This window comes from Pholcus phalangioides, unplaced genomic scaffold (assembly GCF_987345545.1).
Source record: "Pholcus phalangioides strain wild (caught in Gottingen) unplaced genomic scaffold, Ppha-v1.0 ptg000007l_1, whole genome shotgun sequence".
Lineage (NCBI taxonomy): Eukaryota > Metazoa > Arthropoda > Arachnida > Araneae > Pholcidae > Pholcus > Pholcus phalangioides.
Window position 1 is genome coordinate 61,920,179 of NW_028301600.1, and position 12,605 is coordinate 61,932,783.

At 33.7% G+C, this 12,605-nt stretch overlaps 1 protein-coding gene across 3 annotated transcripts; it reads right to left on the reverse strand.

Moving 5' to 3' along the window:
* Positions 1-5,139: 5,139 nt before the first annotated feature.
* Positions 5,140-12,605, reverse strand: Tim8 (translocase of inner membrane 8). Of its 3 annotated transcripts, none has more exons than XM_089233729.1 (3): positions 12,524-12,605; positions 8,045-8,243; positions 5,140-5,360 (listed from the first exon to the last, which is right to left on the reverse strand). In XM_089233729.1, the coding sequence occupies exons 2-3, from the start codon at positions 8,129-8,131 to the stop codon at positions 5,187-5,189; spliced, it is 261 nt and encodes an 86-aa protein (XP_089089855.1). In that variant the 5' UTR covers positions 8,132-8,243; positions 12,524-12,605; the 3' UTR covers positions 5,140-5,186. The 3 variants fall into 3 exon arrangements, with proteins under 3 accessions (XP_089089855.1, XP_089089857.1, XP_089089856.1); XM_089233731.1 differs by having other exon boundaries at positions 8,045-8,230; positions 12,524-12,592; XM_089233730.1 differs by having other exon boundaries at positions 8,045-8,286; positions 12,524-12,591.

The following is a 12,605-nucleotide window of genomic DNA, read 5'->3' on the forward strand; positions in this document are numbered from 1 at the left end:
GACAAACAAAATAGTTGATAAAAAAATAAAAACGTTAAAAAAAAGCATTTCAGACAGTGAATAACACCACTTTACAAAAAGTTATTTAAATGGTTAATATTACGGTAAAATAAAACATAAAACACAAAGAGCAGCTAAAACAAGCAAAATTCGGGGATAAACTTCAATGACTCAAAAGGCCAAAGATTATCTAGGATGCTTGAATAAAGATGCAAAGATCGTGACAAAAACAAAAATTAAACACTATCTGAGATGACAAAAGCATTAAAAAAAATATGGAATATCTCAAAGCGGTTGGGATGATTCTTCAACCACTTTAGAATCTCTAGCCCAGGAAAATCAAGTATTCACACTGACTATATTTCGAGAAAAATACCGGAAATTTAATTTGTAAATACGGGAAAATGCTAACTGTCGCCAAACAGTTGTTAAATCACGAGACATTGCTAATTGTCACCAAACAGTTGCTAAATTACGGCGAAGTTGCCAATTTGGACAAAATCTACCCAAAACTTTCTAAAATATCACAAATGGGCAATGTATATTATTTTACGTATAAACAGTTTCTAGTTTTTTAATGACATTTTTAATTGGGTTGCTGTACTTTAGTAAATATATGACATCCATATTTGTTATGGGCATCTCTTTCTCAGCCACCTCATTAGGCATTCTGCCTATTGTGGCCTTATATTTGTATTAGCTATTTTCAATCCCCAAATTCGAAAAGATTTTCAGAATAAGTTCGTTTGTGGTGATTCGAGAATTCCGAATATTTTGTTTCTCCTTATCCAATTCAAATTTATTTTTTTCATCCCCTACCCATCTTTACCCCCCCCCCAAGTGAAGGAAAAAGACTGTTACTTAGGCTGACCATATTTTCTCGAGAGAAATACGGGACATTGGGATTCCAAATACGGGAAAATACGGGACATCGCCAATTATCGCCAAAAATGACGCCAAAACCGAACAAAGTCGCCAAATATTGTTGAAATAACGGAGAAATCACAATGGTGGGAAATGCAGCATTACTGCTAATTGCAGTGGATTAAAATGAATTCCACGAAAAAAAAAAAAAAATCATTAAGACAAATGTGGGAGATTCATGTACTCATTTATAGTTGTAGTTATCATAATATAATTTATAAGTTGAAAATAATTTCAATCTTTGACTTTAATAAAGAATAAAAATTCAAGTAGGCTTCGTGCAAAATACGGGAAAAACCGGGACACTTTTGCTAAAAAGTCGGGACAGCCAAAAAAACAGAAGATACCGGGACTGTCCCGGGAAATACGGGACGTATGGTCACCCTACTGTTACTATACTGTTACTGTTACTTTTTTATAGAACATTTCCATATTTGTTTACATATTTACTAGTGCTCCTAATGTGCTTACTCTCCAAAATATATATAAGGGATTTTCAAAGAAATTCCCACTCGATGTTCACATTTTTAAAAACTCAATGTTACTTTCAATGCATAAAATGTTGAATTAAATCTGTCAAATGAATCAACTAGTTCACAGCTGCCTGTTACATGTGAAAAGGAGCAGGCTTGTGACAAAAGAAAATCTCAAAAAGCATACTACTTTGTATGGTTCATGTATATTGAGCAATACTGCCTCACTTGATGTTTCAAAATGCTTCAACTTATTTTTTATCAAAGTACAATGCAACAAAGAAAAAAATGTTAATCAATGTTTTATTCAGGTTTTTGACCAATTTCCAAATAAATGAATCCAAACAAATACGCTGTCCCCAAATATTAAAACTCTGGTGAATTAGTATGACACTAACGGCCGTATTCACCAACACAGTTTCAACTGAAATCGCAGGTGGAAGGATTGAAGATCGAAACGGATTGGTTAAATTAAGGATTTTAACCAATCCGTGTCGATCGCTGATCGTTTAACCTGCGATTGCAGTTGAAACTGTGTTGGTGAATACGGCCGTTAAAGTGTTGCCAATAAATGGAATATTCAGAGAAAATATGAATATATACACCTGAAAATGTCAACTCATAGTTATTGAGTTTGAAAATTACCTGTATCAACATTTTTGATGAAAATAACAAATTCAAGAAAACTCTGACTAAAAAATTGGGAAAACCACCGAGACATTATATCAAAAAAAGTTGGAATGACCAAAAAAAGCCAGGACTATCCCAGAAAATACAGGACATATGGTCACCCTGAGTAGCTCTAATTCCACTGAGCTATGGCGAAACTTAGCTCGGGGGGCCCCATAATGCTACAGGTTTAAACCATGTCGGGGAATACCGCCCATAGTTTGGCAGAATTTTTAAATATTATTTGCAACTTTCTGCCACTGCCATGGCAATGGATTTTCATCCATGAAGTGTTGAGTGAGGGCCTTTCTTATATCCTCGGCAGCACGTTTGTAGTTATTGCTGCCGAGACTACGGACAGATGGCAAATTATTGATGCAACTTCTCCATTCCCCTGGTATAATGTCACCAGTATTGAAATCTTCTTTATCAATCGCATGTAGTGGCAGGTATACACTGGGACTGGTTTTCCGTAGCCAGTTGTGCAAACTACAAGCAGCCCAGATTACCTTGTCAGTGGTGTCTGGCTTCAGCTCGATGGGTCGGGAAAAAACCCTGAAACGCCACACCAGAATACCAAAGGCATTCTCAACTACTCTTCTTGCGCGGGACAAGCGATAGTTGAAGATTTTTTCAGCAATGCTCAGTCCGGTCTTGCTGTATGGTTTCATGAGGTTTGGTCTCAATGGGAAGGCATCATCCCCAATGATGACAGAGTTTTGAGGCATCCCCAAGGAATTGTTCCCCATTGCTATATTCAGAGTCGAATCCCTGAATATAGCGCTGTCACTGGCCCGTCCATTCCCCCCAATATCTACATACATAAAACAATAGTCTGCATCCACCATTGCAAATAATATTATACTATATGTTTTTTTTATAGTTAAAATACTTGGAACCAGAACGTGGAGGCCGCTTTATGGTTATATGTTTCCCATCTATGGCACCGCAACATCTTGGGAAATTCCAAATTCTTTGGAGCCAAGCGCAATTTTTCCCCCCAAGAGAAACCATCTTAATAATCCAGATGACTAATAATTCTGAGACTTAATATCACCTTGCCTTGTTGGAAGACCACAATTATCTTCCATAATAATATTCCATATCATTATGGAATCAAACAATTTTTTGCATCATCTTTACACTTCAATTTAGTAGTCACATATAGAAGATTTTAAGCATCAATACCGATTTCCTAGTCGCCATAGGGACCTGGTGACTAAGATTTTTCAAGTCCTGCTATATGTGGTTACTAAATTATTAAACCCCAGATAGCACATAAGTTTTAGAATTTGTATCAGCCTATCTATCAACATAGGAGTGCTATGTCTCGCAAAAGTTAAAAGAAAGTTTTTGGGATTTTTTTTTCGTAAGAAAAAATATATATATACGGCTCTTAAAAAAAATTCTGGTTCCTAAGATTTTTTGTGATTTTTCAAGTTCCTAAATAAGGTATAAAAGAAATCACAAGGGACAAGATCAGGGGAATAAGCTGGTTGTGGAAGTAATTGAATGCAATGTTTTGACAGGTAATCTGACACCAGTAGGGACCTGTGACTCCATAAACATCTGCATGGTTTGGTGAGATGCAAGTGACCAGATCATAGGTGCCAAAATTCAGACTTAAAAAATCTGTAGTTTATGACGTGATGGCACATTCCGCATCAAAGAAAACACATCACAAATAAAAGGGAAAAAACACTGGGACTTTTTCTTAAATCTGAACGGGTGACCATATATAAATTCAGTTTTTCTGAGACAAATTTTTTGCTCTGTCCTGATTTTTTAAGCAATAATTGATCACTTTGCATCATTACCAATTATCATGCTTTTGGCATCATATTTGGCAACAATTACCAATTTTTCATACTCGAAATCCTCATTCCCCATATTTTTACTGAGAAACCAGGGTCAGTGTGAAAGAGTATTTTTATAATAGTATTTAGCGATTTTATATTCAAACAAAGCACAATGAGGACTTTATTTTTCTATGAAGATATGAAAAATCAGAAGAATCTGATTTCGAACCGGAAGATTTTAATAAGGCTGAAAAATCGGAAGCAGTGGCACCTATGCCAGATCTTTGGAAAGCCAAGTTGTGGGTGCTTCAACATGATAATGTACAGACTCAAAGGTCCCTCCTGGTGTCATGATAGTCTCACTGCAGTGTTGAACATTGTCAGAACACACGAGCGATATGAGTAGGTGATTTCTTCCAGTAAAGTGTTTCCGGCTGTTACCTTTGGCAACTTATTGCCAAACATATAATATAAATAAAAATTGCTATATTATTGTCAACTTAATGCAGCTGAACCATATTTAAATTGAACCAGAAAAAAAGAGGTACTAGAGGATGTGACAAAAAAGGCTTGCAATCTGCATTTGCATCTTTGTATGAACAATAGCAGAAGTGCATAATTGCACAGGGTAGTTACTTCGAAGGAAACACCAAACATATAAGAAGGGTCTATCTATATTCATTCTTCCATAATAAAATAAATTCCAGAACTTTTTGAAATTAGAAAATGAAATGAGGTGATCAAAAATGATCATCATTTGATCAATTTTTTCACACCACCATCATTTTCTGCACACTAGGGCTAATTAGACCCCGGGACCTACCATTTACTGCCGATTCCGAACGGCAAGCTTGTTTTTATTATACTCATCGAGAGGTTGGTGTGCTAACCCCTCGATGGGAGTCTCCCTGCGGTAGCAATTTTTTCTGTAGTCATGTCACTGTTTCTGTTGTAACCCTGTCAGGAAAGTTTTCTGACAAGGACGAACCGGGTATCGAACTCGCGACACCTCTAAACATCCTTTGGTACTTTAGGCGAGTATCTTATCGACCTGGGCTACCGCACCCCTAGTAGTATGTGACTAAAGAAAGTTATATTAAGCAGTTGTAAAACAAACTTAGAAATTTCCCCTTTATATTTATGTATTATTTATCATTCTGTGTTTTTAATTTAAACGAAGTGAATAATTTTGAAATTGTATGATTCTTCCTGAATCGCCCTGTGTAGGCCTATCCTATTATTTTTTCTACAACAAAATACAATAAAACCATTGCTATAATCACTAAAATTATTTATTGTTTTAATTTGATAAGTACAGATTTCATATTGTGTTATTTCTTTGCTGTAAAAGATGGGCAAAACGGTTGGTTAAAAATAATGAAGTATCAATAAAACGTTCAACGCAGTTCACAATGCAAGTTTGAGTTCGTCCATCCAGTGTTTTTCCTGGTTTATCCACACATTTATCCCAACAAGTGTCATTGATTCTATGAACCTAAAATAAAACACACATATATATATACACACACACATATATATATATATATATATATATACACACACATATATATATATATATATATACACACAGTAGAACTTGGTTAGTTCGGATTTTGGATAAAATTCTAACTCTTACAAACTCCCATTGAGTTTTCTATTTACTTTAATGATAAAATTTCTTGTTCAATTTGGAACTTTTTTTTGAATCATTGGATAATTCGAAGTTAGGGGAAGGAAATCATGATTTTTTTATGAACAAATTCAGTTTGAAGAAATTATACAAGAAAAAAGAAAGACTACTTTTTCAACCAAGTTGGTAGAAAACAAATCTTTAAAGACAAATAAAAGTTTGAAAATTCTGTTTTTCTCTATTCTTTCTTTGATATGTTAATGCCCATTTTAACAGTATTCAGCTGGAGTACGTTGAGAATGAGTACAATTCAAAATATGAATTGTTTACCATCATTAAATTTTTAGCGTCAGGGCTGGACAAGTGCCAGCTTGCCATAGACTAAAAATATTTATCGCCACCAAAAATTTGTTTTGTGTAGTTGCTAAATTGAAGGCTGAGAGTATCCCAAAATGTTTCGAATTTATTGCAGCATATCTGCCAATATGAAAGAGGGTCACCATGCTCTGAAAAAGTCAAAAGTAGCATTATTTTGGACCTTTTTCTTCAAGTAAAACATTTCTTTGACACCTAGATTTTTTGCGATTTGTTCTGCCCTGATTAAGTGTGGAAAGTATCAGAAAATAAAAATTGTGTAATACTTTAATGAAAGTATATTTTCTTGATAGCATTAGAATGATAAGAAAAATTTGGGAAATAGTTTCATGACGGATGATCATAAACTGTTTCCATAAATCAGGCTTCGAACAGAGTCAAGAAATTCTACAGTGATACCGATTCCAAAATCGTGAAATGATGTAGCAGCTAAGATCAATTATTACAATCCCTAAAGCAGAATATGCTGAAATCTGATGTATGTTGTAGAACAATCAGTGCTACTGCAGAACAATATGGAAGAATTTTAAGAAAAGTGTAGAAGACCACTATTATGGGGATTTTTTCCACAGAACATTTCCACTTAGCTGAGGGCTCACTGCAGAACAATGCAAAATATTCTGCTTTGGGGATTACAATTATAATGTTGCAATTTGAAGTCATTTTACAGATCCAGGATAGATTAATTACATAAATAATAATTAATAAACTTTGTCCCAGAAATTTTTGACTTCGAATTAACCAAGTTTGACGGTATATATAGTTGTGAAGCATACACTCACACAAAAAAAATCCATGTATAGTGTCCACATAAAACAGCAAGTGTTTAATAATATGTGATTGCTATAAAAATGTCTAAATATTTTAAATTTTTTTTCTGTGAAATATAAAAAGTTGTAATTGATAAATCAAGAACCTTATCACTTTTGAAATAAGAAAAAATATGACACTTCAAAATAAGTAATCTTTTTATGAGAAATTTAAATTTGCAAAAAATTTGTCCCACTCATTACAAATAATGACACTAATATGGGAAATTTTAAGAAAAAAAAAAATATCTGTTCAAGCATCAAAAATGTTTTTATTTATATTTTATCATCTATATATATATTACAAATACAACGCCACAACAGACAAAATGCCCAACGAAGCGGCTGATAAAAAGATGCCCATAAAAATATGGTTGTCATATTGTTTTTGGTTATTGTAATTGTATTTTTCAATGGGTTGCTGCATTTTAAAAAATGTAACATCCATATTTGTTATGGGCACCTCGTTGGGCATTTTGCCTATTGTGGCTTTATATTTGTATAAAAATTATTACAGATTCACTAAAATGAAAATGAAAGTATCTGCACAAAAGTTGAATGACTTGAAATATAAGAAAAATATTTAATGGTCACATTATTAAATATTTTCAAACTAATAAGCTAATTAAACTGACGATGTCCCATTCCTCCCTCTAGTTTGGATTCATAAATAAAAAAGTCTGAAACATAAACCACAAAGTTTTTATGCTGAGAATGTCAATGACTCAATTTATATTTAGAAATGTTCTCTTCCAACTATTACCCATTTAATTCACATTCAAAAAGTTCTAAAATTAAAAAATTTCAAAAATTAAATGTATTTATAACTTCTTTTTTTTTACTTCTATTTATTTGCTTTTGAATACTGAAAATGATTTTTTTTTAAATTTATATCAAGGTAAATCTTTGTCCAAAGTTTGTTAACAATAAATGTTACGTTTTGAAAGCTTCATACATTGGAAGATACAGGAGTAAATTAAAGTAATTTATTAATGTGTAAAAGCAACTGTCCCAGTCCTCTCCCATTGTCCCACATACCTTTCTACTCTCTCGTGAAGGTTGAAAACATTATTTAAGCAAATTATAACTGCATTTTCTAATAATTATTTGTTTGGGGAATATAACAAAACAATAATTACATTTAAGTTTAATTTTAGTCTTGTGCAGCACTTACACTTGAACAATTTTTTTCTTATTCCAATGCTTTCATTTTTACTGTGCACTTATGCCAAGAAATACTGTAATTATCATCAAGTGAGACAAAGTCTATCATGTGGCTAAATTACAATAATGTTGCTGAAAAAATAAAAAATATCGATCTGTAAGTGTTCTAAAAACAATTGAAGATCATTTTTTATCTGTTACCTGTTCATGGAACTGGCGTTTTACATTCTCCACAGTCAACATTTGTTCTAGCTCCCTATCTACCCCAGCAGATTCATCGATTGACATGACTAATTCAACCACAAGGAGCTTTGTGTAACAGTTTATTATCTCTTCTTGATCTTTATTTCACAAGAATGTCTTTTTTGACCAGCAATTTGCAAAATTCTGAAGGGTAAACCTAAAAAAATTATTGGAAATACTAACATCATCCATCATATAGGCTATAGAGAGAAGAGAATAATCCAAATAATTCAATCAATTTCAATTTATTAAAATTCTGACAAACAAATGCCTGCAAGATTAAAATTCTTAATACTTGTAATTTATCAAGGAGTTTTACCAAATAATAAACTAAAACTTGACAAATAACAGAACTTAAATTATGAGAAAATATATAAACTAAAATTCATTTTTTTATATCTTAACAATCTTCAAAAAATACATATATATAAATAAAAAAACCAAGAGAGATTTTGTTCCACACAAAAAATTTAAAAAGTACTGATGTAACAAGATTTTAAGAATATACAGAACATAAAAGGGCCTGCTCCAGGGTTTAAACTACGGTCGCATTTTTCGCAAAATGCGAAAGAAAATCTTAGAATGCGAAAGAGGTAATAGTCACTTTCGCAAAAATGCGTACAGAAGGTACGAAACGAGTAGACATCCAACTATCAATCATTAGCATTGTAGCATTTTGCTAAAGCTTGTACCCCCCATTTTTGCTTTTTTGCTAAAGGAATTTTTTTATCTAGCTTAAACCCTGGCCTGCTCACCATAGGAGTAAAGTTATTGGAAATATTGAAGGGGGCCTCAAACCAAATAGTTCTATACGTTACTCTGGAGATGGTGAAAAATGTTTGGGGGCTCAGGTCCATGCCCCCTCACATGGGTTAAGGCTGACATAATTCCGGCCCAGGATAAATCTTATTACAGTAGGACCCTGACTATTTGAGCTAATGCAGATCAGACCTACCTAAGATAACAAACTTTAGATATTCCACATCTCACAGAATTTTGGTGCTGAATTGAATAAATAAAGTCATAAATGGTAGAAATCATGTTGACACAAAGATTATTTTTAATTACTAGTGTAATAAAATAATCAAATGAATATTGTATAAAGCGACAGTATGTGAAATACTGGGACATGTGTAGCACAGTGGTAAGACACTTGTCATCTACCATGAAGACTACTGTCAAGTCTGCAAGTTCTTTCTCCATACAACCTTAGATGACCACTGAGACCTTTCTCAATAGGGCCTTGCTGGAAGTCCCTCTGTGCTCACAAGACAAGGACAGAAGTATAACATGACTTCCTTTAGGCTGGGATTACACTGTAAAAGTTTAATAAAAGATCTTTCACAAAACTTGCAAAATGCAGCTAATACGTGTGCCAGTTAGATTCAAGCAAATAGGCAAATAGATAAGCAATAGGCTTATTGGTTGTTTTTTCAAGTTTCGTAAAATATTTTTAATTAAACTTTTATAGTGTAATCCTGACCTTAGAGATTTCCTACCTAACTCGATAGGTAACTTGTATCGATGACGATACAAGTTGGTGTATAGTAGAAAGATAATAGCTATGTGAAATAGCCTACAGTTTACAACATTTCAAAAGTACTTCCAATGTCTCAAATGCTTCACGGGGCGCCATGATGTTCACAAACAACAAGCTTATGTTTGTCGAGTCAAAAATTTTCTAACCTTATTTTTCCAATCAGCTTCTTTCTCAGAAAAAATAAATTACTATCACCTACCATAAGATTCTACCATTCCTTTGATCTGTTCCATCAACTTCCCTTGTAAAAGGCATTACTGCCTATCTTGAGAAACACTGGTCTAACATTCACAACACAATGGAATTCTTTAATACACTGCAGCATTCGGTATGGAGCTGCAGATAAAGGTAAGCAATAGGTGCGGTCCCACACTTGCAATAGTGGAAATTTTGGAATTACTTTTCTCATTAACCCAGAAGAATTACTTGCAAGATTTCATGGTGCACGAGAACTCGCGAATGGAGAAAAACTATCACTCTCTAGTTGACTATGTGACAAACTGATTCTTATTGTCACTTGAAGCAGGCAAGCACAGCAAAAATAAACAAAAGTTTCCGAGTTGCCATAGTTGGCGACTTTTTGAAGGGGTCTAAAGAGTATGGCGCCCAAGTGTTGTGTCAATGTCAGCACAAATAAATTTAATTACCCACAGTGAATGAAAACTTCATATTTTTGCAAACTATGCAAAATTATTCTATAAAATTAGATTAAAATGTTTCAATTGATTTGTGATAAATTAAATTTTCTAATGAGGCTGAGGTGCCGAAATTAAGAAAACATTGAGGGGCTGAAAGTTGCAATTTGTCCCTTATATATGGGTTCAAACCCTTATGCAGGAGAGGAAGTGGCACATTGTATATTCATTAATTATTGGGAAGGCAGCCCCCTCATGAAATTTATTGGGGCTCTCAAACAGCCTCAGTACCCAGGTTCCTATGCAACGAGAATGCATGCTGCAGTTGCTGAAGTTTATATGATAAAGCTTACAGTATCAAAAAGGAAAAAAATGTTATGTTAGTCCTAACATTAAGATAATAATGGATATGATCAATTCATTAAAAGAATTTAATAAGGAACAGCTTTGGTATAGGGACACGCACGCCAACTTGATGACTTTTTTCTAACGATAAGTCGCCAGCGCCGGCGCACTGCAGTGTCGCCATTGTTCTAGAATGTTCTTTCTGTTTAAAATACAGCGAGATGGCGTTGGTGGTTTTCTATTGTTTCTAGCACGTCTTTTGGAACTTCTAACTGCCATTTTCAAACGTGTCTTCTCCCTTTGCATTTGCTCTCTTTTTCCTTCCAAATAACGTCACCTTATAGCCACAGCGTTTTGAATGATTTGAAAAATCGTTGGAGATTAGTTCATTTTCTCTTCCGTATATACAATGTAATGTGTGGGTCGGATTAATTAATTATTGGATATCTCTCAGGTTGTACCTTCAATATTTTCCAATATTTATTCTTTTCTACATACAGGATGCCCCTGTATCCTTTTTATTTATTTTTCTTATTTCATTTAAAAGAACCTGGATTCCCGGAAAGAGAGTCCGGGTTTTAATTAATAATACATAGAATATATTTATTTAGACAACATGCAGGACCGTTGTTTATTTATAAGAACCTGGATTCCCAGAAAGAGTCTGGGTTTTAATTTATAATTATTTTTATTATAATTACAGTTGTTGGTTTTAGCATGTTTATGCTTGCTTGAGCGTCAATAGCGTCCCACAGCCTCATATCATATTTATTAACCCAGAAATCATATTTGTAATCCAGATCTTATTTATGTTTTCATTTCTCTTGTGTTTCATGATATTTTTCATATTGTTTTCTATGCTGGTGATTTTTTTTTCGGCAGCCGTAATGTGTCTAACGGCCTTAGCAACTTTTGATGGGGTTGTTGGACATGTTTGGCGCCGAAAAAAAAGGTAGCCGAAAATCAACCTGTCCCTTATATCGAAGCCGTTCCTTTTAATTAATCAAATAATTGGTATGCAATTAAAAGGTAATTGGTTGTTTATCAATTATCTTTATGAACGAGTAAACTATTCCAGACCGGGCCAGACTCATAGAAATTTGATTCACCAAGCCACAGTTCCGAAAAAATTGAGAACCACTGGTCTAACACGCCCCAAAAATTATTTTCGCACTGGGTCTCCACTCTGAAAACATGTTTGTTGCGACGCTTGTCATATAGGCCCATTTGCATGTGTTGAGTGATTTAGTAGTTAACTAAATTTTAAGTTGTTAAGTGCTCAAAAAAGTGTCCACACGTTTAAGTGATTTAGTAAATGCTCGTTGGATAACACGAGACCACCCCAGCTAACAGTATACCTACTTAATCCAAAAAATAAATAAGACTATTCTACTTAATCACTTACCAACTAAACCTGTGTAAACAGCTCTCATCATCTGCATACATTTTAAAGTACTTGCCAACTTAAAAAATTCAGTTAACTACTTATAATCACTTAACGCATGTAAACAGGTATTTTAGCATGAAATTTTACAGCATATAGCTCTTTAAATTAATTTATGAGAAGTACCTCAGAGGACTCAAAAACTAGGCAATCAAGGCAGATAATCAGTCCTAGTGTATTTTTTTTCTTTACACCAGTGATTCCCAACCAATTTTTACTGAGACACTTTGACCCTTTTTTTCCAATTTGTTTACCGATTTTATTTTTCCGGAGTGGCAATAGAACGGAGATTGGGGGAACCCGTTTTATACATTATAAATTCACTTTTGAGTGACTCCTTCAATTCAGACCGGGAATCCACCAAAGATCCTGAAACACACTATAGATAATATTAACTAAGCTTCTGAACTTGAATAAAATTTGCGTATTAATTTCTCAGAAGAAATTCAAGAATTGAAAATTGCACTACTTACACTTTTTCAAATCTATAGTAATTTGTTTTAGATTTTTTTTTCCTCCATAGGATTCGTTGAGAAAGAAGTAACATAATTTCTT